Raw genomic sequence first — 27,180 nt, 5'->3', positions numbered from 1 at the left:
CAGCTTTCAGCGTATGAACCTCAGACTCGGCGGTCTGGTTAGAGCGGTTGCACCGTCACCTTCGTCAGAAGTCCTTCTAACGAAACGTGTAGGGGCGTGGCCTAGCGTTGGACAAAGGTGACGGTGCAGCCACTCTAACCAGACCGGACTATTAGTTCCTAAAAAGACTACAGATAAGGACTTGCGCATTATTGTTTCTTATTTCTTGCAAATATATATATATATATATATATGTATATATATATATATATATATATATATATATATATATATATATATATATATATATATATATATATACAGCTTTAGTTAGTTTTTGGTTTGCAAAAATTTTAAAGGTAATAATAATTTTAAAGGTGCCTAATTGATGGACTAATGTTTTTTCAGGTGAAAACAGTATGTATCCACCCCCTAATGCCGGCTTCCTGTCAGTCAACCTCAGGCCAGGTTGTGTTTACAATCCATATGCAATTTCTGTAATTTTTTTTGGCCTTGCGTATGCACTCCAGGACTCTCCCGAACTGGTTTGGGTTCAAAAATCCAAAGCAGGTATGATAATGCAGGGGCAAACGCAGGATTTTTAGAAGGGGGTTTCCAAATGTAATCCAAACTCTCCCACTCTTCATCTAACTGGAGTAAGTATGGGAGTCTGGGGGAGTGGTAACAGTCCTAAAAATTGTTTTTATTTATACAGCATACACTTTATATTGTATGGAATACAGTATTAATATTTAACAGTACAAATGGTATATAGCAGGGGTAGCCCAACTCCAGTCCTCGAGAGCTACCAACAGTTCATGTTTTCCAGCTCACCTCACAAGTATAAAGGTGTATTCATTACTGACTGATACATTTTAAAAGATCAACAGGTGGAACTTAATACTTCACTTGTGATTCTGAGAGGAGACTTGGAAAACGTTAACTATTGGTAGCTCTCGAGGACTGGAGTTGGCTACCCCTGGTCTATAGTATAGGTTGCTTTAAAGATTTAAATAACATAAGTGGTCAGGAAAAGGTTAAACATATAATAAATAAATAAAGACATACATAAACATAATAGAACCATTACTGCACTTTATAAGCTCACAATCTCCCATTTCATGGTAAGGCTCCTGTCTCTTCCTCCTGGCAGCTACTCTCTGGTCCATTGCAATGTTTGAGGGCTCAGTTCCACAATTACAGTAAATGAGCTATAAGAAGCTGGTACACTAGGCATGTGCAGCAGCTCTGCTCTGTCCCTAATACAGCCTACACACATGCCGACATTAAGGCATTTTCTAAGCGACTTTGTTTAGTTTGGCAAAGTCGCTTAGAAAATGCCCCTACATTGGTGTGTGTGTAGGGGCTATAGCCAGGGGCGGATCCAGGATAAAATGACAGGGGGGCACCATGATAAAAAGAGGGTTTGGGTGGGGGAGGGGCGGTGTTAGTGGTGCCAGTGTACATGCTAAGAGAGCGGCAGAGAGAGGGAATGAGACGTAAAATAGGCCCTGGCATTTAAAGTATGCAGGCCCACCATGGCGACAAATGTGAAGGATGTAGTTGTGCGCACACCGAAGGCGCTCTCTGGGAAAGGGGGTGTGGTCACTCAACAGGGGGCGTGTCCTTGAGTGTAGTGTACCACACCATATACAACTTCTACACATTATGCAACAAAATACTAGACCCCATTATACTTGCCCCTTACACATGATGCCAAATGGAATGAGCCAAAATTCACATAATGCCACATGGATTGAGCCAAAATTCAAATAGTGCCACACGGATTGTGTCAAAATTCACATAATGCCACACGGATTGAGCCAAAATTCACATAATAACACACGGATTGAGCCAAAATTCACATAATGCCAAATGGATTGAGCCAAAATTCACATAATGCCACATGGATTGTGTCAAAATTCACATAATGCCACAGGGATTGAGCCAAAATTCACATAATGCCACACGGATTGAGACAAAATTCATAAAATGCCATACGGATTGAGCCAAAATTCACATAATGCCACACGGATTGAGCCAAAATTCACATAATGCCACACGGATTGAGCCAAAATTCACATAATGCCACACGGATTGAGCCAGAATTCATATAATGCCACACAGATTAAGCCAAAATTCACAATACGTTTCATAAACAGGGCCATTGTCTGCCAAAGGCGCGCATTAAACATTTACACCATATTGTCCATTACACGTTAAGTTACACAACATTATGTCCATTATGTATTATCCCAAACACCATAATGCCTATTAAAAATAATGCTACATAAGTGCTGCTTATCTACTCTGCTCATTGCCAAGGGTTCCATGCTCATTGCCAGAGGTTCCATGCTCGTTGCCATGTGGGATTACATGCTCATTGCCAAGGGGGAATACATGCTCACGGTAAATGGGGGACAGCCGCCGCCAGGCAGAAGTGATAGCCACTGACAGTGGCAGAGCCTGGCTGTATTCAGGTCCCGGCTATATGAAATAATACCCCTTTAACACCAGAAAATGCATTCCCAGGTTGGCCCCTTTTACACCAGCCTAGTCCCTGCATTTTCTGGTGTGAGGGGGAGAGAAAACCACCCCTCCCCCCCCCTTTAACCAGTTATCTCATTTAACCGGTTATATCTTCGGAACCAACTGACCCATTTACATGAGACAAGTATCATATTGAAGAACTTTTGAGTGGGCTTTGAAGGGTTTTGGTCCAGTGAAACTAGAATGTTTGGTTCCAGAGTAATCTGCCCTCAAAGAACATGAACAGCCATGAAATTACATTTCGTAAATAAAAAAATTGGTTTATCCGCAATATCTCTGGAACCCATTGACTGATATGGACCAGCCTGGTATTATTGAAGGCCCAGCGATTTTGAATTGAATGAGATCAACTTCAAGCTTCTGTGGTGCCAGGGGAGGAACTGGCAGCCGTCGGAACCGGGTGGGGGTCGGAATTAACGGGTCCCATATTATCCTATGGGGAAAAACGTTACAGATTTGCCAGGCGATATCTCCAGTTTCCAGGGGGCTAGAGACAAGGGGCTGGGCTCGTTGGAAAGCCCTGGTCCTCAGCTACAAAAATAACATGGGCACGTGTCTGAATCCACAGCAATGCGCGTCCCCACGTGTCACTGGCCGAGATTGATGAGCATTGTCCATCAATATCGGCATCGCCAGGGTTCTCTCACCGGAGAACACTGGCGCTGTCCGCTCGCTCAGCACACAGCTGACAGCTCGCTCTGTGTGCTGAGCAACATAGAAGCAGAATGGCCCTATCTAGCACAGCTAAGTCAACCTACACACATCAGCATGTGTGTAGGTCCCATTACACTGCATGATGTGGCGGCAGCTCTATTGAACATATTATATACCAGTGCTATTGTCATACTATAAGGCACGTGCCAAGTGGAGGAGGGTTTCCAGGCAACCATAACCCCAACCCCCCCCCCCCCCCCTACACACACACACACACACACACACACACACAGACACCCTGCGTTTGCCTGTGTAATGATATCCACACTAATCTAGCACCCAATACATAAATAGAGGATACTTTCGTAAATAATTACCAATATAAATTATTACTGCCTTCAAAATGATTATTGGTTGGTTGTTACACTAAAAGTACTGCTATTAAATACTACAATATGGACTAAATGAACATACAGTAAAACAAAACCGCTACAGTCAGGACACCACTAAAGTTGGCTTTAGCTGCACGTTGTAGATGTTACCATCTCACGTACAGGCAGCATCAGACCCTCCTCCTGTACATGGCATGTTGTCTCCGCTACATCACACAAGCCGGCCTCGGCAGCTCAGTGCGCAGGCACAAGCAGGATAATACGTGGTGTGTGAGGCTGGGGAAGATCAGACAGAGGGATGGGACCGGAACGAGGACAGATCTGCAGCTAGCTGCACAGCTCAGCCGGCAGAGCAGGCAATCGGGGGAAAGGTAAAGAATCGGCTCTATAATGCAAATCTAATGACATCTTTGGTATATTGCTGATGCCCCGATACGCAGGAAAAGCAACCACACAGCTGGCTGCACACAAGCATCACATGGCTAATCTGGGAAGAAGAGACACGCTCTGCCCATACTTTTATATAATAACCGATTTAAAAGAAAGAAACCACGTACATTGAATGTATTTGAAACGTATTTTTATTTTATATAGATAGATATATAATTTGTAGAACTACTCGGTAATACTATGCTGGTAATATTTAAACGATTTAGACCATATCGCGTGCACTTATATTGCATGTACATATTAGGTAAATAATCCTATCTTTAACATGCAGCAATAAAGCATGCAAAGTCTGTTTCATCATACTGTATGTCCTTAGTGAGCTGAGCTCCGTGCACCGGGGGCATTGTGCATGAGCAGATGGCGATAAGCAGCGTCATGAGTTACGTGCTCTGAGGTTGGGAATTGATTTCAGCACCATGGAGAGCGCTGTGTTGAGCAACAGGACGCCAGTGAAGGACACACAGGGAAAAGGACATTTCCTCCCACTCACTCACAGATGTGCTTAGTAGCTGCCACTGCATATGCTCTGTATATTCATGCTTTTATTGGATATGACTAGCAGCAGTGGCTTTAACAACTGATGCTGATATTGTAGAATAAAATCTACACTAGAGACATAATACATAATCTGTAGTTAATTCTACAGTATAACTTTCATCCAATGGTGTGTTTCAACTTTAGGAAGGAGGGAGGAAGAGAGAGAGAGGTAAATAATAAAAATACAGATGAACTGTAGTTCTAAGTTAGAAAAAATAGCACTTGCATTCAAACAATTACATGTACGGTTCTTAATCACAAGTCATAACACCTTTTACTAAAGAATTCTCTGTGAGCGACATTGTGATTGCACCTTGCACCTTTTGCTTGCAGTATACCAGATAAAAATGATTGCGAATTCAGTGTAGTTCTATGTGGAAATTCAATTTGAATAATTATTTGATGTCAGCCACTGTATATTTCAAATGTGTGTGTTTTGATTTCTACATGAATGGCAAAACCTTAATTCACAGAACCACATAACATTGTAGAGAAAAGGTGATCTGGCAATTGTCATTTTCTGTAAGAAGTACTAATTTATTTTCTAACCTTATTTGACTGGTTAATTTTGATTCTTATTAGCGTGCCCGGCTTACAATTCCTAGTTGCTATGGAGCAGAATGATTAGCACTAAACCTATATGGATAGTCGTATGACTGGATGTCGGGGGTGGAGTGACACAAATGTTGGTTTTCCTCCCACCACTTCCTCTTGGAAAGTCTGATTTTGACTCACTCTCTCAATCTCCATCTGTCCCTGTCTCTCTATGTCTGTCTCTCTCTCTCTTTCTCTCTCTCCCTCTCCCTTGCTCTCCCACTCCCTCGCTCTCTCTCTATCTCCCTCGTTTACACTTCATCACTATGTCTTTGTGACACAATATCAAAACATTTTTAGAATACATTTTTTACAATTCTGTATACTAGAAAACAACATCTCATGGGTACATTTAGAAATAATGGCAGCAGCTGATACAGTATAGCATTTGTTTAGCATTGTAGCAGAGACATTGTAATACACAAAACATAATAATTTATACTTGTATTGAAGAGTCCAGCTGAACATCATATATACTATACAGTACAGTTGCTTCCTGCTTATTAAATTTTCTACCATAATATATTTCAGGCCTATTCCAGGTATTGTCTATGATATTAGCTCAAGTGGAAATTGTATTATTTTTTTAATGGTTATTAAAAGACTATCTAGAATATAACAACTTTATCCTAAATGAGGTGTAAGGTAATAAGTAAGTGATACAGATGTGCCCATGTACACCAGTTATCTGTACCCATATGGTGCAGGACACCCAGTGCAATGGAGACACTCCTATAGAAGTAGTGTACCATATTTTCTTTTAAATCTTGCATCTTTTTTGCATCGCAGATACAGCAAAACACTGTTCACTGTGTTCTAGAAATGTTGGGCTGAGATCAGTGGCAAACGCAGGATTTTCAGAAGGGGGTTTCCAGAGGGGCGGAGCCAAGCACAGAGATGGACACTTAGGTGCCCCAGTATACGCCGGGTCAGTTAAAGTATTATAGATAGACCAAATGTATATAAATAATAATAATAATAAAATTTTCTGGTGGGAGGACAGTTTGCTTGACTGCAGATATCTCCAGTTCCCAGAAAAAAAATCTTAGATTTTAATGGAATTAAAAACTAGAGAATCCCACCTACCAAATGGTATTGGGGACTAGTGGATCAGAGTTCAGTAGGCAGAGTAATCTGCTAATGAGTATATAAAACTACATACCAGGTGTGTGGAGCTGGAGCAGTAACCAGCTGCTGGAAGGCTTATATCTCTGGTTCTGGGAACAGTAGAGACAAGCTACTAGTGTCCATCAAAGGGGGAGAGTCCCAGCTTTTGGAATACACCCTCAGAAAAACTCTAAGTCAGACAGAACCTGAAATATCTGTCTGGGAAGAGCAATTAACAGGCTTGGATGGGGACCACTGCTTTGAAGTCAGATATCTCCGGTTCCCAAGGGCCGATTTTTAAAATTCTTGTACCTATGGAAAGAGGGGACCCTCAGCTTTCAGCCCAGGGCCCTTAGACTCCTGGGGGGGTTTCTGGGTACTCGGAAACCCCCCCTGCGTGCGCTACTGGAGATGTTAACTGCACAGGAAGTTATACATGTGTAAAGTCACAGAGGAAGCACAATGCAACTTGATGTGAAAAAAACCCAAGGCCACTTGCAGCAAAACCCTTTTTGCACAGAATTAGCACACACATTGATTAGTGTATCTAGCAGTGCATCGATGTATCACGACACAACTGTAGCTTAAACATATACTGTATCATATATACGGTCTTGTGTGTGTGTGTGTGTGTGTGTATATATATATAGAGAGAGAGATGACCAGATGGTGTAGTATGTCTTGTCAGGCCTCTTAACTTGTGAAAAGACATATGGACCAAAATGGTGGCATCTGCTGGTGGGAGAGCAAAAGTGTTCACTTGCCAATGTTTGTTTTAAAAATACAGATACTAGTTTTGCACAAGATTGGAAAAATGAAATTGCCATTAGTGCCATAGAGTTGGTGCATCTAAGAAAATATCACCAGTTACAGACTCTCAGCATTTTTTAAATGAGTTTTCCACTCATTCAGCATAGTGTAAACCACACTTCATTGTATTGATTTTAAAAAATCACATTTCTAGATGTACTTATTGACCTTGAGATATATTACTTGAGATGCATAGAATGATGTAATGGAGACCGTATGCCTATGATTAAACTGAGACAAATGAGGCAAAATTGAACGGTATTTCAGTATACAAACATAACTGGCATAAAGAATAAATTATAGGTAGGCTCAACTTTATAGACCATTTTATACTGTTTCTTCCATCGTCCACAGTTTAAAAAAAAAACACAAATGTAGGCGAATCCCACTTTAAAAGTAGGCTATTCCAGGAAGGGAACATATACAGTACATTAATATCACTTATTAAACTGGTTTATCGATTTTGTTAATGAACTCTTTTTTAAACTCATAGAAAAAGGTTTAGTTTTACTTATTAATTGTTCTTCATATAATATTCCTTCTTCACTGCAATACTTTGATGGAGTTCATCATCTGTGCACAAAAGTGACAACATTAAAATAAGTGTTGGCCTGGCATCCCTTAAAGCAGGGGTGGGGAACCTCCGGCCCGCGGGCCAGATACGGTCCCCGCACCCAGTATGTCCGGCCCGCCCCCCTGCCTAGATTACAGCCGCCCGCCTGCCAATATTACAGAGGTATCATCCGCCCGGCCGCCTATATTTCATACCAGCCGCCGGGGATGGCTGCTGCCGCCGGGGAGATGTGCATAAGACGCGCCCGCCAATCACTGCCGGCGCATCCCCTCCACAGCCACTGTAATTGGCGGGCGCGTCTTCTACACATCTCCACGGCGGCAGCAGCAGCAGCCTTCCCCGGCGCCTGGTATGTAATATAGGAGGGCGGGCGGCTGATAATACATCAGTAATATAGGCGGGCGGGCGGCTGATACATCAGTAATATAGGCGGGCGGGCAGCTGATTAATCGGTAATATAGCAGGGCGGGTGGCGGGGCAGATATGCAGAAGATGCGCCCGCCAATGCTGCTTCTCTCACCCTCCCTTCCCCAGTGACTGACACATCCAGGGGTTGTCATTTACCCTTGGATTCACCCCCAAACAGGTTAATGTGATTATGTCACATTAACCTGTTTGGGGGTGACACCTTCCCTTCCTCCACACTGTCACTTTTTATGGTGTCTCTGCCCACATGTATATGCCGCTGCCCGTGTGTATAATGCCCACATGTATATGCCGCTGCCCTGTGTATAATCCTAACATGTATATGCCGCTGCCCTGTGTATAATGCCCACATGTATATGCCGCTGCCCTGTGTATAATGCCCACATGTATATGCCGCTGCCCTGTGTATAATGCCCACATGTATATGCCGCTGCCCTGTGTATAATGCCCACATGTATATGCCGCTGCCCTGTGTATAATGCCCACATGTATATGCCGCTGCCCTGTGTATAATGCCCACATGTATATGCCGCTGCCCTGTGTATAATGCCCACATGTATATGCCGATGCCCTGTGTATAATGCCCACATGTATATGCCGCTGCCCTGTGTATAATGCCCACATGTATATGCCGCTGCCCTGTGTATAATGCCCACATGTATATGCCGCTGCCCTGTGTATAATGCCCACATGTATATGCCGCTGCCCTGTGTATAATGCCCACATGTATATGCCGCTGCCCTGTGTATAATGCCCACATGTATATGCCGCTGCCCTGTGTATAATCCTAACATGTATATGCCGCTGCCCTGTGTATAATGCCCACATGTATATGCCGCTGCCCTGTGTATAATGCCCACATGTATATGCCGCTGCCCTGTGTATAATCCTAACATGTATATGCCGCTGTGATTATGTCACATTAACCTGTTTGGGGGTGACACCTTCCCTTCCTCCACACTGTCACTTTTTATGGTGTCTCTGCCCACATGTATATGCCGCTGCCCGTGTGTATAATGCCCACATGTATATGCCGCTGCCCTGTGTATAATCCTAACATGTATATGCCGCTGCCCTGTGTATAATGCCCACATGTATATGCCGCTGCCCTGTGTATAATGCCCACATGTATATGCCGCTGCCCTGTGTATAATGCCCACATGTATATGCCGCTGCCCTGTGTATAATGCCCACATGTATATGCCGCTGCCCTGTGTATAATGCCCACATGTATATGCCGCTGCCCTGTGTATAATGCCCACATGTATATGCCGCTGCCCTGTGTATAATGCCCACATGTATATGCCGATAATTGATAATTTTTATATCGCCCTCGAAGGGTTTTCAAATTTTCCAAATGGCCCTCGGTAGAAAAAAGGTTCCCCACCTCTGCCTTAAAGTCTAGTTTTTCTTTCCAGTTTGGGAGCTACTGTTTTATTGCATTAATGTTGCATTACTGTTGCCTATTTGGAGTAGGTCTATTGTGATGTAGATCACTACATCAGATATAATTGTCATCTGGATATCCAACCCAGAATCCCCTCTAGGAGAGGTTACAAGTATCAGCAAGTAAGATATATGATGCACAGTGGTTATCATTGAGGCTTCACAGCACTGGGTTCATAAGTTCAATTCCCTAGCAGGGTCCTATCTCTGTTGAGTTAGTACTGTATGTTTTCCTTACACTCAGCTGAATTTCCTCCATGTATAGTCCAAAATACATAGTCGTAGGTTAATTCAGTGGCTGCAAACAGCCCCCAGCAAGTACCTTTGGTGTGCTTACAGTACCTTTGGTGTGCTTACCCAAAAAGGGATGTGGCCATACAGAAATGGTGTGACTTAACGAAGCCCAATTGTACATCTCCCTGGGGAAGTGTCTAGCATTCCTAGAGATACTGGGCTACCACCCGAGACTCTTATTACATGCAGGCTCCTTCTGAGTAACAGGAGTCAGGCGCCACAGTATAATGTCACACTGCAGTTTCAGGCTCCTGTCCTTGTGGAGTAGCCTCCAATTTGTTGTCACTCCCTCTGAGCATGTGCTGCCCTTGTGACACCAATGGGTTATTTGACTACTGACTTAAAAGTTCTGTTAGTATGACATTTGGCTGTATACTGTATTTTAATGAAATGTTATAGTGTGCAAATGTGCCAAAACACAAACCAAACACTTGGTAACATTTTCTAAATGTCATCTTATTCATGGTCATAACTGACCTCATACAGTATATGTCTATTATTTATTTATTATTGTGCAAAATATAAATATACTGTATGATACAGAGTTTTGTCCGTTGGAGTTTATGTACGATTATGCATACAGTAAGCACATATGCACATTTTTGTACAAAGATTTGTGGTAATTTAGCCACAGGGCCAGATACACTAAGCTTCAAAAGTGATAAAATGGAGAGTGATAAACAGCCAATCAGCTCCTAACTTCCATGTCACAGACTGTGTTTGAAAAATGTCAGACAGGAGCTGATTGGTTGGTTGTTTATCACTCTCCTTTATATCACTTTTTGAAGCTTAGTGCATCTGGCCCTCAATTTAAAAGAGGGAACAGAGGATAGAGGTGCATGCAAACTGAAGCCAAGTACAGTAAGCTAACTTACCTACTCTCCTGCATTGTGCAAGTTTTCGGCTACTCCTCCGCACCCTCAGAAGAGTGGGTGTATGTCCTGCATCCTGCCCACTTCCTGATGTAAATATGGCAAATACTGTATGCTACCCTTATAAAGCTGGACCCTAAATGTGCCTTTTCCCAGGTATACGTAAGCATGTCCATATCTAGATGTCAGTTATTAGTACATAATTCTTATGTTGTGTAGCGGAGAACAAAAAAAAATCCTGAAATAATATTTATTTTAGGGGATATTGACTCTCCTAAGTCCTTTACTAGTGCACTCAGCTTCCAAATGGCAAAAAAATAAGTAAGAAACAATTATCTATAGTATGCAGTTAGTCCTGGGAGACAGTTCACAGATTCATGTAATTAAAACCTATTTAAATAGTTAACTTTCTTCTATATCTTGTTAAGTATAATGTTATTGTGCTGAAAGTGGCCCTTGAGGATACAGCTTCTGTACTGCAAACGTAAAGCTTCATAGAGTCATAGACTCAGGGAGTTTTAATTAAAAAAAAGTTATGTTTTCTTTGGTCATCCAAACTGAAAATGTCCTCAACAGAGATGAAATCCCAGCTCAAATTTGGTTATTTAAATGATTCTCTTTATTGAATTTGATTGAATATTACAAACTATTAATTAGAGGAACTTGTGATTGGATTTGAAAGCTATATATATTAACTTTCCTATATACAGTAATTGAGGTATGGGGAATCTGGCAGTTCACTTGGCAAATACAGTATTGGAGACGGTAGTAAAATGCAAAAACCCCCAAAGGTGGTTTAATGTGACATACAGCAACATTTCGTCACCAGGCGAGCGACGTCAGTGGAAGCTGAGCCGCAGAACTTCCGCAGACGTCACTCGCCTGGTTAGAGGAGGCTGGGGACTACACGGAAGTACGCTGCGGCGTGCAGCACGGAGCAATGGGGAGGAGGAGGCGGCATGAGCTTGGTAACAGGTATTTATGCACTGTTTGTACATGGTTTTCTCACTTGTTTTTTGACTTGGCTTGAGAAAGGGGCGCAGCCTCGAAAACGTTGCTGTATGTCACATTAAACCACCTTTGGGGGTTTTTGCATTTTACTACCGTCTCCGAGTGCAGCCTTTCTGTTTCCCTGCATACACGCACCTTCCGTGTCAGGAAGGCACCGGGGCAAGTTGTATCCAGCACAGCATCCAGGAGTGCCGGTTCCTCCGCATCTCTATATATATATATATATATATATATATATATATAAACAGTATAAGTCTCACACAACAACAATAATAACAGCAGCAAGTCTCACACAACATATACAGCTGAATGGAGGCAAAAACAGTAATAACACAAGCCCTTAGGATGATGAGTTCTGGAACCTAGTAGCTGCAAGTTCCAGTCACCGGGACGTATTCATTCATATTATGGAAGGACTGTACATATGTACTGTATCATGGGAATTGGCAACTGAAAATGCATATACTGTACTGTAGATCTTAAATGCAACGGAGGAGACGTTTCCTGGGTGTACCCAGTCGGTTTCCAGGAGGGTCTGTGATGTAAGTTCTGTCCACTTCCGCCCTGTTTCAGTCACGTATTTGTGGAAGCCTCAGACTTACTCACAATTCCACAGAAGGCAAAAACTCTATAATGGTTTGGGGATAGATTATGGAATTACTAGTTAATAGTGACTAGTGATCCATTTGCAATTTTCTTGCAATTTATCAAGGGAGGTTTTCTCTTTCAGTCTAGGTGGCGGCTTTCTCCTCGCAGTCCACTGCGAATTGTCGCAATAGCAATCCATGCTGAATTAGCCCCACAGTCCAGCTATTAGCAGGAGCTATGTACAAAGCTTTCATATTAGCAGACAAACTGCTCCATAGTAAGCTGCACAACACATCCATTCTCAGATTGATGCTCAGTAATATGTGTAATATTCTACATGATTATAATTCAAATCAATAATGAAACTTGTCTAATTCAATGATTCGTTTCCATGCACAAAAGAATTTCTTCAGAGAGCAAGTAACTGAAAAGGACATGGACTCCCCGGTTCTTACATATATGCCTACATTAATTAACTGAAATCTGTGAGTTCAGGTATTCACATAATCATTATTATCTAAAACTACTTATTGAAAAATGCTGGGTCCAATCATCCCTGGTTTTGTGGAAGCAGTTTAAAAAGTCTTAAGTATTTAGACATCAATTCCAGCCATAGCCGGCGAAGGGCTCCGACAGAACGGGGCCACGTGATCATCTCGTGCCCTTCTGTTGGCTGGTGGCAGCTGGTGGATGGCGATAGAATCGGCAGGAGCAACTCCATTGAGTTAAAAATCCATTGAGTTCAAAATCCCGACGCCGGAATCCCGACCGCCGAAATCCCGACAAGGGGGGACGTGGATCGCCCCCCCTTGCGGGCTCGCTGCGCTTGCCACGCAGCGGGCCCGCTGCGCTCGCCATGCAGCGGGCCCGGTGCCTCGCTACGCTCGGCACGCTAATTTATTCTCCCTCCAGGGGTGTCGTGGACACCCACGGAGGGAGAAAGTGTCGGGATTTCGGCGGTCGGGATTCCAGCGTCGGGATTCTGAACGCCGGGATCCCGACCACCGGGATTTAAACTGCATCCCGTATGGAGGTACAGTAGAGGTTTGAACTTTACAGAATCCAGCAAGGAGGCATGTAGCAACATACTATGGGCCAGATGTATCAAGCTTCTAGAAGTGATAAAGTGGATCACTTCCTATCATTCATTCTTCAAACCCAACCTGTAACATGACAGGTGGGAGCTGATTGGCTGGCTGTTTATCACTCTCCACTTTATCACTTCTTGAAGCTTGATACATCTGGCCCATAGGGAGGAAAGTGCATGCTATTAATATAGAATGAACAGTAAATTACATTAAAACACACTTTATATTTATTATGGAAGAATCCATTGCATTACTATTCCTCTCAATTGCACATTGTACCTGTATTTCCATTTTTCGATACTAAGGTATTATTTAATAAACATTCATTGTTGAGCTACAGCATCTTTGAAATACAGACATGCGGTCATCATATTATTTAAGTGCCTTTTACTGCCAGACCTTATTATAAAAGAATTATGATACGCTGTCCATTGTCTACAGCAAGAAATGAGATACAGCTATCTATTAAAATACACATGCAGTCAGGTTTATTTGTGAATCGCTCATCCTAATACAGTATGATTGAATGTCTAATCGTAATATGCTGTGAAATCTGTCCACATGCTTTCAAACCAAAGACAATCAGACAAATTAATAAAAAAGGGAATATAAAATGTATGTTATACTGGTAGAACTATATATATATATATATATATATATATATATATATATATATATATATATATATATATATATATATATAGACATGCAGAGGTGCGGCACTCCTGGTATAAATGAAGACTCGCAGTCAGGAAACTGTAACAACGTTTCAGTTCATTAGAGAACTTTTTTTCAAGTGTACTGTTTGTACACTTGAAAAAAGTTCTCTAATGAACTGAAACGTTGTTACAGTTTCCTGACTGCAAGTCTTCATTTATACCAGGAGTGCCGCACCTCCGCATGTCCATATTATCTTTTATGTGAGGGCACCCGGGACATTGTCTTATATCGTTTGGAGTGCCAGACCATCTATGCATATATATATATATATATATATATATATATATATGCGGAGGGATGCCGGCACTCCAATCCTCTTAGTAGCTGTTTTGATAAAAGCCGCAAGGCTGAAACGTCAACGTCAAGTTTAGCTCCTGTTTTCTTTCTTAACACCGTCCTGAGTGCCGCGCTACACCCCCGACTATATATATATATATATATATATATATATATATATATATATAAAATGATCATGAATATATGGCTAAATCATCAGGGCTCTGCATATTGAAGTTTTTGAGTTCTATTGAAAATCAGTTGTGGGGCTGTAATGTACAGTATATAGAGGATATGCCAGTCTTCCAAGGAGACGTGTGAGATTCTCCAAGCAACACTTATGCAAAGTAATGAATTATCATTCCAATAAGGAGCAGCAAAACATATTTATCTGTTCATACGCAATATTATCCTCTGCTGTGTGTGTGTACCCGCTTGTACCCCGGTGTACAAACCTAGTACACCAAGAATGTTTTGGCAGGCTGCAGAACTCTTGCTACTGCGGAGCAATGGAGGAATATATGCCAAGCCAGGGGGGCAACACAGCATAGGGGTGCATAGACCAACGATGGTTGACCAATAATCAACATTGATTTTGCCTTCAATAGCAGAGATCCAATTATTCTGCACCATCAATTACTGGGTCCTGTGCTTGGTCAAGGGGCTTAGTAGCAGCAAAGACTGCAGTGGCACTGTCGCCCTATTCCCTATTATGTATCTGCACTCTCAGCACTCCTAGCTGAGGGTCATAACAATGCACCCTTGTGAAAGACATTGGTAATGCCACAAGCACTATATATATATATATATATATATATATATATATATATATATATATATACAGAATGTCTTTTTTTGGCTTTTAATGGAGAATCATGATCATAGTCAATGTGATGTTGCGGTCCTACAAAGACTGTCATTAGGACATGAGCAACGTACATGCTAACAAACAACCAGGCACTCTTCCTCCAGAGAGGGTGTGTATGTATATATATATATCTATCTATATATATATATATATAGATATATATATTGGAAAGAGGATTACATTGGAATCCAGTACCTGGGTCCCTTACCACTCTCTATGGCCCTGACATTAGGAAGCCTACGGGCTGTAAGAAAATTGGGCACCAGGCAAGATAAGCAAGTAACTTTGCAACTCTGTAAAACCATTCTGCACTGCTGATGGGGCAAAAACAATGTACAGAGATATTTAAATTTGGAAGTGGGTTGTCCCAGGCTTACTGACATTCTGGCTGCCCTCACTGGACCACCCATTATGAAAGACGCCTGAGGGTGGCTGCAGGGTGTTAGGTCGTATCTGGGAGACTTGTCTACCTTTCTAGGGGGGTGGGGGAGCAATGCTTGATTTTCGAGAGCCTCCCAGCAAAACCGGATGGTTAGGCAAGGTTGCAAGTTTGTCCAAAGTGAAATCTAAATTGCACTGTTAAAATATAATAATGTCCAAAAAATGTATGCATATGCTCCCCTTGTATTGTAACATGATTTGTCCAGGTGCACAGTTACAGTATTTGGTCGTTTTGTTTTTCTCCCAACTCAGAATCAGCCTTCCTGTCTTCTGCCTAGGGCCCAATGGGCATTTTGGAGCTTGGATTACTCTAAGCTTGTTTATGTACAGTATATACACAGCAAGGGGAGAAAGGGAGCATAAGTCTGATCTTTCCCATACTGTAGTCAGGATTTGCACCTATCTAAGTCTATTAAAACCAGCAAAGAGTTGATTGACGTGGCAGTTTCTTTATGTGCATAATGCTGCACAGTTGTTTTAAAAATGCAGAAAAGTTGTCTATAATATTATTATTATTATTATTATAATATACTGTATGAGCAGCCCTAAAGCAATGGAGAGCCTGATGTACTGTACATAAAAAAATACATGTAGCATTTGAAAAGTTATAGACATTAAACTCTGACAAGACAAATCTGTACTTCATTATTTGGTTATGGTTGCATGAAAACCTCTATGTGGACAGTCTAAGAATCTCAGTTATGAAATATTAATATGTGTCATTTCAGATCATAAGGATGAGTTCATGTGCTGACATCTGTGGGTCCAAGCAATCGCAAGGCACTCCTGAAGGAGGGTACCATCGTTATGGAGTCCGATCCTACCTGCACCAATTTTACGAAGACTGCACAGGTTCAATATGGGAATATGATGATGATTTTCAGATACAGAGATCGCCCAGTAGGTGGAGCTCTACTTTCTGGAAGGTAAATAAATGTTTCACATACAAACCTAAATTTGAACAATATAATAGACCTTTCCTTTAATTAAAGTACCGGTAATGTAAGTTACAAAACTATACTTTTAACTGCTTCAGTAATTGCTTGTGTAATGTATTGATGGCAAAGCACCAGCAGTGACATGGGTCGCACTGCAGTAGAGACCCTTACCACAAGGCATGTGCAAAATATTTAACCCCTACTGTTATTCTTCGAATGCCAGGAAATAAGATCATCGGTTTTAAAATATGCACATAATAAAAAAAAATTTTTTTTCGTTTTCTTGAACAAGAAATAGACAGGAAGCCTAAGGCCCCTTTCACACGCTCCGGCTCCTGCCCCGCATGGCCAAGAAGCCGTGCCACACACAGAAGTTTAGAATGGTGGGGATGGCCACAGACCGGCAGCCATCCCTTCCGTTGGTGACATCCGGCTGCAACCGGGCGGCCGGGCCTTGTCCGTCCCTGTTTGAATGGACACAATCATGTCCATCATTAACTACTATGTACGGCAAGAGCGTGTGAAAGGGGCCTTAAGGGACTATTTACTAAGCTTTGGACGGAGATAGAGTGGACGAATATGAAGCCAATCTGCTCCTAATCGCCATATACTGTACATGCTGCATTTGAATGGTACTTTATGTCAGGACCGCTGTGTCAGTCTGCAGACGCGTCTCTCTGTCTCTCCTGGTGCGGCATGGTCACTGCAGCGTCATGCTGCCTGAGCCTGTCTCTCTCTACTGGCGTGTCGGTGGTCGCGGTGGGCCAGATCACGTATGTGACCCTCTCACTCTGGGCTGCTAGTCGCTTCACTCCAGGCTGCCTCTTTCAGCTGTCCTCTGCTTGCTCCCACTGTCAATCACCGCTGGGAGCCACTGCAGAGATCTCGGCTGTGTGGTGCGGCTGACAGTGGCTTACAGGTCAGTCTCTGCTCTCTCTTGCCTCAGTTCCACTCTCCTTCTCTCCTCACAGGCACACCAGACTGAGCTCTCCTTCGCACCCAGCAACGCTCCTCCTCTCAGGTTTTGGCGCCCACTGAATACCAATCAAAAGCTGCACTCTCTCTTCCTTCTCTCCAGGGATTACAGGTCTGTGCTGGATCCTAAGACCCTTGTGTCTCCAGCACATTCCGAGATGGTTGCCTAGCAACCTAGTACAGGGAGTTAACCCCTGCAGCACATTTTGTAACAGTCCTGGGAGCAGCATGGGCTCCAGTTATATGAAAACATAAGTAGTGCTGATCACCAATGAGTCTGTGGCATGAAAAAGGGGGTACCCCAATTGCAGGGTACCACACCATGGTACAGGCTGGGTTTGAAAAATGACAGGTAGCAGCTGATTGGCTGGTTGTTTCTCACTCTCAACTTTATAATTTTTGAAGCTTGGCCCTATGTGTGAGCATATGGAACTACTGTATAGGGGCACATTGGGCATTGGCTGTGAGGCGACATTGGCTACATATATGTGTAAGATTTGTGGGCATATTGTCTGTGAGGCATGGTAGGCTAAATTGAGCTTCTTTGGCTAAAAGTAGCTTATTGACTACTGTGTTGCATGTGTGTCTAGAAAAAAGGTAAAGACTGTGGTAGATATGAGATGTCAGGTTCTGTGTACACACTGTGAATCTTTATTCGGTTCCTTACTGCATATACAATGCTTCCCCATACCTCTGTGCTGGGTCCAAATTTGGAATGGCACCTGCTTATATTGGTGGGCTTGCAGGGAACCCCAGTAGTAGCTTGCAGGGCGCCATACTGCAATACCTACTATTGCATGTTGCAAAGTTCTGACAGTCCTGGATGCTATACAGAGACCGTTGCATTGCCGTACAGATTCCATTTCTACAGTGTTGTCCCATATGTGTTTTTGTGTTTGCATTCATGTTAAGTAATCACATCTACAGTATTTGCAAATGCATTTTTTGTCTTGGGTTTTTTTTTGTTTCTAGAAAATGATGCATGTCAGGTTCTGTGCATATTTCAAGCTTCGCCCATTTAGGATCTAAAAACATGTAATTAGGTTTTATTTATTCATGATTGAGGAGTTTACAGGTTTTCAAAATATCATTTAAAAAAGTTCTGCATTATATGAAAATAAAACAAAACCATGTAACATATTATATATGATTTTGATTGAAACACTGGGCCTGATTCTGGTTCCAATGGTCCGTTGGTAAGCCTCTGCGCATGTGCATAATCTCACAGTCAGCGTGGGGCTCGCACGCACCCTTTTGTCCACACTGACACCAACAAAGGTCAGAGGGTCAGGGGTACATAGAATGAGCCTTTTCACTGACCATATACAACATGGAATACAGCTTGATGGAATTTTTCTTGAGGTTAGCATAAATAGATGCTTTGGCAACCAGCAGCGGAATATATGCACATTTACACCCAAGGACATAAGTGCACACACATTCAAAAGGGCCGTGTTCTCTAAATACAGGTATGCGTGAATTACTATGGGAGTTACTGTAATAAAACTAGTATTCTGTAAGTATTCAAAATGATGCCCATCTTGCAATCGTATTTCTCACAGACTTTCTCAAAGGCCCAAGGGCCGAAATCCCCAGCAATGTGTAAAACTCTAGTGATACCTGCAGTAACCCAGTGGCGCATGTAGGAATCCACACAACCTAAAGAAAAGTGGGATTGTCTCCTTAAAGTAATAGGTGGGGACGGATATGGAGCTAGAAGTTTATTAAATTTATCACTTATGCATTAAGTAGCTTAAACGCAGAACCAAATGCATCGATGCTGATATCATATGTAGAAGGAGCCATGGAAGAAATCCCACCCTCTGGTCCACTATCAAAACGCTGTCGATATCCACCCATTTCTTCTGTACGGGACTCAAGTGCCAGGACGTAATATGACTTCTCTACATGCACCAGTAGTACATGTTCTGTTTTGTAAAACATTTTATCCATTACAGCAACTATACTTATTGTATGTGTGCATAGCTATTAAAGTCAGATCTGAAGTTATGTGTCTCCTGTAGACTCATGTGAATAACTATAGTCCCATGTGTCATGAAGACAAGTACGCAGAGCATGACATTTATATTATCTGTTTCTCTTCCTTTTCAATTTTGTTTTCAAACCTGATTGGAGTCAATACACAGGTATACTTTGCATCTATTTCCAATACTCCAAAGAGCACGTAATCCTGCCTGTATATTGCATTTTACAGTGTAATGAAACATAGATGCAATGCATTTACAAAGGAATGTTTGAATGCACTCTGCTAGATATGCTCTTATGTTCATCGTAAAAATAACTCATACTGTTTAATTGACCATGCCCACTTTCCTTACAGGTCGGACTCATATCGGGCATTGTCCTCATGCTGACAGGTATAACAGTACTGGCTGTTGGGTTTCTGGTGCCACCTAAGATTGAAGCCTTTGGAGAAGATGATTTTGTGGTTGTGGATAGTCATGCTGTCCAGTTTAATGGAGCACTTGATATTTGTAAATTGTCAGGTGCGATCATGTTTTGCATTGGGGGAACTACATTGGCAGGATGTCTTTTAATGTCTGCTTTTGCTAAAAGTTACTCCAAAGAAGAAAAGTACCTTCAACAAAAATTTAAAGAGAGAATAGCAGACCTCAAGGCTCATGTGCACCCTGCGATGAAGGCACCAGCTCCTGGAGAATCAAAGATACCTGTCACTCTGTCCAAAGTTCAGAATGTCCAACCTTCATCTGAAACCTGACATTTACCCGTCATTGTAAATGTAATGAAATTGAAAAAGGTCAGCTTTTGTGAGTGTTACAGTAAAAAGTCTTACTTTGCAGTACAGTCCAACTGTACCTGGCTGAAAAATGTACAAATAGGCCAATAATAGCAAAATGTGAAAAGACCCTCAGTTCTTGTGTATTATTGTGGGCAGCTTACCGTACTTATGGTAAACCTGAGTTAAACACAACTGGTAACGTTCACTATATCCCATCAATGATAGGTGCAAACTACTGTATGTGTTGTGTTTTTCCTCTTACTCTCACTTACTATGTTTAACTAGAACCTAAACACAATAGGAACATCATAAAGATAACAGATGTGAGTGCGTGTGTGTAAGTATATATCTATATATAGATATATATAGAGAGAGAGATTGTTGCAGGGACTGGCACTCTCAGTATAAGGCAGCTGCGGCCAGTGCCCACACGTTAACAGACAGAGGAATAGGTGGTGCATCACTCATTTCATTGATCCTGATGACAGTCATAATAAACTGAAACTTTGATGTGCATTTATGCTGTCTTGGCTGTGAGTGCCGTACCTTCTGTTCCTGCAGTTACATTAACCTTAACCAACATAAGTTCATTTTCTTTGTCATTTTTTTCAGCTTGTTACATTGTCAGTTGTGTGCAGTATTGCCCCATGCTTTTTAGTTTTGATGGATAGTACACCGTTTTATGACCTTATTGCTGCAAGAGCTTTCTACTAGACTTTCATTAATGTTTTAAATATTAGTATTCAGCAATTAGACAAGCAAGTTTGGCATTGGGCCATTTATGCAACTGTGCTCCTTCATCCATGGCAAACACAGTGGTACTCTACAAGATGAGAATGTATGTGGATATCAACAAAAATCTGGCAACATAAAGGGGACAAACAGCATATTCCTTAAACCAGGCATTCCCAACCACGGTCCTCAAAGCACACCAACAGTGCAGGTTTTAGTGATATCCAGGCTTCAGCACATATGGTTTAATCAGAATCCCTCAGATACTAATTAAGTCACCTGTGCTGAAGCCTGGATATCTACAAAACCTGCACTGTTGGTGTGCCTTGAGGACAGTGGTTGGGAATGACTTAAACAGTAGCAGCTGGAAACATTTATAGCAAAGAACATGTACTACATTAATAAATACAGTACATTATCAACACTTAAGGTGCATACACACTGGGAGTTTTTGCCCAGCATGTACGCACACAGATGATGGGGCAAATAGCCAGGGTAAAAATCGCTGAGTGCATACACACTGAACGATTTTTCCCCATGCATGCTATTTTAGGGCACACATTCCAAAATATGTTTCCCTGTGTTTAGTATTGTATAGAGAAGGTCTAATGTTTATTAGGAAGTAATGAAGTAAAGTAATTCAGAATAAAGAGAATATCTCATTAGCGGCAATTCTCCTACCAAAGGTCTGGGAAGAAATGTTTTTACTAGAAATTTTCTAAATATGAAAGGTGCAACAATTTCTGCCTTATAAATTACAATTATGCAGCAACATAAAATTCAACAGAAAGCCTACAAAAATAAAGCTATAATGTGTGTGATTTGTAGAAGAATTATTTCTGCTCTTTTACCAATTATATAACGCACGCTACTTTTGTATCCTTATTATCACTGTTCATGTAACTTAAGCAGATGTTCTGCTCTTCATTGTGCAATGATCTGCAAAAAAAACATTTGAAGCACGTTGCCCTCTGACTCCAGAACACGTCTGAGTGCTGAGAAAGGAGGCATCAAAAACAGCTAATACGCTGTTAATGTCCCAGTTTGGACATTGCTTTCTAGCTGCTGTGAAAGCCGTTCTGCATTGGTCGGCTAAAAATGTACTTTCGTTCAACTCATAGTTTCCACAAGGGCAAAATGACCTTAAAATATATTTAGTATACTGTTACAGATTTTCCAGAAGAAAAAAAAAAACATACAGTAATAAGCAAAAAGAAATATATGTAAATAATGCAAAATGTAGGTGCTGATTATTATAGCTCTGCCTCTAATCCTTATTGATCTGTTGTTCAAGAAATTATATTATACATATCATACAGTAAAGGTGCCCACACATGGATAAATATTGGATCCAATCCGATATATATATCCAATTTCCTTTTCCAGGACAACCCTGATAATGGCCACACAGAACTCTTGAGTAAATGATCAGAGGGTTTACCCAATCATTCAACGTGGCCATGATCAGGTGTGTTCGGGGACTGCCCCTATGCCCACTGCTCCAATCCTGAACCCTGACACCCCCTGCAGTCACACCCCGCTACTGGCAGACATGGAGAGATGCCAGTGCTCTCTCAGCCAGTGTCATCAGTGGCCATCCTATTCATTTGAAATCCACTGTCCACCGCGGTCTTTCTACGTGTATGCCAGGTGCTGGGGTAACTGTGGAGGTGTGCCAGTGTAAGTGACTGATGATGTCCAGGGTGCAGAGTCGGGGTGTGGCGGTGGTCCGCCACCTTAAGACAGAACAGAAAAAAAAGGCCATCTATAGAAGAACGAATATGAAAATAAGTTCAAACATCTAAACATGAATACTTGATTAAAGTCTAAGGCCTAGGTAGCCAACCCTAGTCCTCGAGAGCTACCAACAGTGCATGTTTTGCAGGTCTCCTCACAGAATCACAAGTGAGCTAATTAGCTCCATCTGTGTATCTTTTAAAATTGTCAGTGATTAATGAGTGCAGCTGTGCAGCAGCTAGGTTGTCTAGAAAATGTGAACTGTTGGTAGCTCTCGAGGGCTAGGGTTGGCTACCACTGGTCTAAGGGATACATTTACTAAATATTCTAAAAATTAAAAGAGGTGATGTTGCCCATAGCAACCAATCATATTCTCTCTAGAGAAATGATAGACATAATCTGATTGGTTGCTATAGTCTCTTTTTATTTTTAGATGGAAAATTACCCCTAATACTGTTGTGATAATTCTCGGCATTAGTGCCAAAAAAGCCAATTTAGTTTGTGCACAAGGATAATAAGAAGCCACCTAGGGGGTGGTGGCGCTTGGCTGTTTGAACTTCACTAAGCAGCTGCAAAATGGGGGTAGTCAGTCCCCTAGAGACTAGAGCAAAACAAAAAGGTGTGGAAAAGCAGCGCTGAAAGTACTAAATAAATGATACTATAAGCCAATTAGACTGGTTATACAAATAAAGAAACATTTTAATAAACATATTGTGACCAATATGCAAAATGTTGATAAAACAATATAGACAATGAATAAATTGTGGTAGGGAAGATGTATTTTTTTTTTTAACTTTTTATTTTGAACAAAGTGAAAGTACACAGTATGAGTGATTGAACATACATGTAACATAAACAGGGGTACCTTCACAGATTTTGTATTTAAGCAATTCAGGAGTATAGATCAAACGGTAGGTTCACTTACATTTTTTTTGGGGGGGAGGGGAGGGATGGGGAGGAGGGTGAGAGAGCGAGAGAGGAGGGGGATGGAGGGGCGGGGGGTGAGAGAAAGTAGAGAGAAAGAGAAGAAAGAGATGAGTCCCAGACGAGGGGGGGGGGTCTCAAGGCTTCTTGAGATCGGGGGAGAGGTCACTTGTGTGTGGGGTCTAATTGCTGACTGTAGGGATGATTGTAGGGGGGGAGGCCATCGTGGCTGTCCAGGGGTTTCAAACCTCGTCAAACTTGTGGGGACAATCATGAAGGAAATAGGGAAGATGTTTTTAAAAAAATTGCTAATGTACTAGACTTAAAAAAGCAACCTTTTCAGTTCCTCCTGTGCTGTGGTCGGCAAGAAGAATGTAGGGCTGGTTCGGATAGGTCCAAATGAAGGCAAAAGTCAAGGAAATGGGTACCACAATTCTGTAGGGTAAATGAACCACTGACGCACAGAACAGGAGGTTTTGACATCAAGCTCCTACACCACCAGCCATCCTCCTTTGGTGAACTGGACATTTCCTTGGACCAGCCAAAAACACCTGCCCAGGAGGCAAACCGTGCCGGACTGTGCCCATACATGATGAACGGTAATAAATACAACTCTTATTTACCTTTTGGAGTGACACATAGGGCATAATAGGAACGGACAGATCCACACATTCCAATTCAGGCTTTACCAGGAACTGAAAAGGTTGCTTTTTTAAGTCTAGTACATTAGCAATTTTTTAAAAAACATATTCCCTACCACAATTTATTGATTGTCTAATTTTTTTTATAAACGTTTTGCAAATTGGTCACAATGGGGGAAATTTACTAAAGGAAATTTGTAAAAAAATAGGTGTATTTGTATCCAGAAATACAATTATTTTTGACATATACTATCCCGAAAATATGGCAATTCGTATTCGTAATGATGTGCTATCAATACGAATAAGAATTGCCGTATTTTCGGGATAGTAAATGTCAAATATACGTTTATTTCTGGATACAAATACACCTATTTTTTACAAATTTCCTTCAGTAAATTTCCCCCAATATGTTTATTAAAATGTTTCTTTATTTGTAAAACCAGTCTAATTGGCTTATAGTATCATTTCTTTAGGATTTTGATGTAAACATAGCCAATCCATCGTCTCTTCTCCAGGTGCTGATAACAACAGACAGGTTAGCTAACAACAATAATGTAATTTGTCAATGCCCTACAAAAATACAGCCGCTTTAAAATACTGAAAAGTTTATTTAGTTCTTCTGCTTAATGAAAGGTTGATTGGCAAATGCCTTTTATATATAGTTGTTTAAACAAATAATGTTTATACTAATTAGTATCATAATGTAGCGAAAAGACACTGGGCGTCATAAGTATGCAGTATAATAAAATAAGTGCTTTATAAGGCATCCGGCAGTTGCCATAGATTTTTTATATTTAAAAAGCTGTCCAACTCTTATTACATGCTATGTAAGAAGCATATATATTTCTATCTTTAAAAATGCTAAGTAATTTGCACTGTTTGAGGACTAAAGGGTTGTACACACGGTGCGATTGCCTTGCGATTAGATCCCGATTCAATCGGGATCGAAAAGCATGGCAAGCAAAATGCATTCGATTTTGACTATATATAGTACTGATCTGTACTTTATAGCCTTCATTGCAGTTTATTTTTCTGTTTGATATAGACTGAAAGGGAGTGTGCATCAGTGTCGAATATAAGCAAAACCAAATAGAAAAATAGTCTAAATCAAACCATGTGTACACCCAATAAGAAATTATTTAGCCAAGCATATCGTAAAAGGTTTCTACACAAAAATCTAAATGCCTGATGGGCAATACATTGTTCACATATGGGTTTATGTAACCCACATTCATAGAAAGATAGTTCCAAATTAAACCCAAGCGCAGAGTTAGCTAACAATATCAATGCACTGTGAGGCAAGCCGGAAGCCACGTGTATATACTGTATGATTGATGGAATGGGGGGAGACTATGATGCTTAGTAATTCTACCTTACTATACAGTATGTATTCCATCCAGGCAGGAAGGCATACATTGGGACCCCAGAGATGCTCCCTTGATAAATATCTTCTTAGGTGTAGCTGCTCTTTCAACGAATTTTCCTAAAACGCTCAAATCCTGTAAATTGTTCAAAATGTGATTTAAATTATTCTTCAGCAGTTATTAGTCTATTTATTAATAAACCAACATACGTAAGTTGCTTCTGAGAAATAAAAAGCTAGTTGGTGATTAGTTGCAATGTATTACATTCAATTTGCATATTATTAATTAATATCCTGTACTGTCTGTCTACTCAGTAAAATGTCAGCCAATCTGGTTAGATTAATATCCACGTAAATCACTAATTTATTTGTCCACATTTTACAAAATAGACACTGGTGTGGAAAATATACAGTTGTAGCAATTATGCAAAAATATAAATCCTTAGGTATATTTCTGAAAACACATGTTGTCATATGTGAATTCTGTGTATAAGAATAAGTAATAATATATGTTTTTGTACCGATCTTTAACTTACCATTAATACTGGTGCAGTAAAGTCGGCAAATACTGTAATCCTTAAGTTTACCAATCAACAAAAGAAAGATATATATAACTCTTCTATATTTTTTATAGTCAGTGACAAATAGTTTTGCTAAATATTTGTTTATTCCTTATACAATTATTATTATTTTTTTTAATTGAAAGAAAAGCTAATGAGGATATATGTTATTTTTCATCTCCAGTCATATACTTCAATGCTCTATTGAATACAAGATTTATTTCTTCTTTCTAACTCAATTCAATACTACTTATACCAGTGTATACTTGAAAACCTTGTCTAATGCTTATTACATTACAATAGCTCTTAATTTGTCCTGTCATTCTTGCCAGTTTGGAAAGTAGGCTTAACGGCTGAAGGAGCTGGTCACATACCTGTACCATAGTCCTTGGAGAAACACAAGAAATCATTTCCAAATTGACGATTCCAATTGTAAAAGGAACATTTTTGTTATTACCACTAATGGCAAGATAATATGAAAAATAACATTACATTTGAAAAATATTAATCAAATTGCAAAATGGCCTCTCATGCGAAGGCTGCCAGTACCAGCATATGATTCCTTGACCATACAAAGTCATCTTAAATATTTTGCTGTTGAGTTTCACAGAAGCAGTCGTATTCATTTTTCACTGTCTGAAAATAAAAGATTGTTGAGCAAAGAGAAACTGTTTGAAATGTGTCAAATGACTACTTATAAAATTCTACTGAATAATAATTTATATAAAGTATTGGCCTGAGGCCTTTCTCCGTCTCCTACAAATTATCTCTTTTTCAAAATCTCTCTGGAGGGTAGACTAGCAAACTGCCTTTTACACGTGCGCGCACACACACACACACACACACACAGCCTTAGAGATTTCAGCAATGAC

The 27,180-nt window shown here is 40.9% G+C and overlaps 1 protein-coding gene across 2 annotated transcripts; it reads left to right on the top strand.

The window, feature by feature from the left end:
• The first annotated feature begins 3,778 nt into the window (after positions 1 to 3,778).
• On the top strand, positions 3,779 to 26,976 carry NRSN1 (neurensin 1). 2 transcript variants are annotated; one of them, XM_083187844.1, is made up of 4 exons: positions 3,779 to 3,946; positions 16,406 to 16,603; positions 19,932 to 20,369; positions 26,641 to 26,976. In XM_083187844.1, the coding sequence occupies exons 2-3, from the start codon at positions 16,415 to 16,417 to the stop codon at positions 20,328 to 20,330; spliced, it is 588 nt and encodes a 195-aa protein (XP_083043970.1). In that variant the 5' UTR covers positions 3,779 to 3,946; positions 16,406 to 16,414; the 3' UTR covers positions 20,331 to 20,369; positions 26,641 to 26,976. The 2 variants fall into 2 exon arrangements, with proteins under 2 accessions (XP_083043970.1, XP_083043969.1); XM_083187843.1 differs by lacking the exon at positions 26,641 to 26,976 and having other exon boundaries at positions 19,932 to 21,904.
• The last annotated feature ends 204 nt before the right edge of the window (positions 26,977 to 27,180 follow it).

The sequence above is a fragment of the Crinia signifera genome, chromosome 5 (assembly GCF_055691185.1).
Source record: "Crinia signifera chromosome 5, ASM5569118v1, whole genome shotgun sequence".
NCBI classification, from domain to species: Eukaryota; Metazoa; Chordata; class Amphibia; order Anura; family Myobatrachidae; genus Crinia; species Crinia signifera.
Note: the sequence above shows the minus strand (reverse complement) of the source record. Positions and strands in the feature narration are given on the sequence as shown.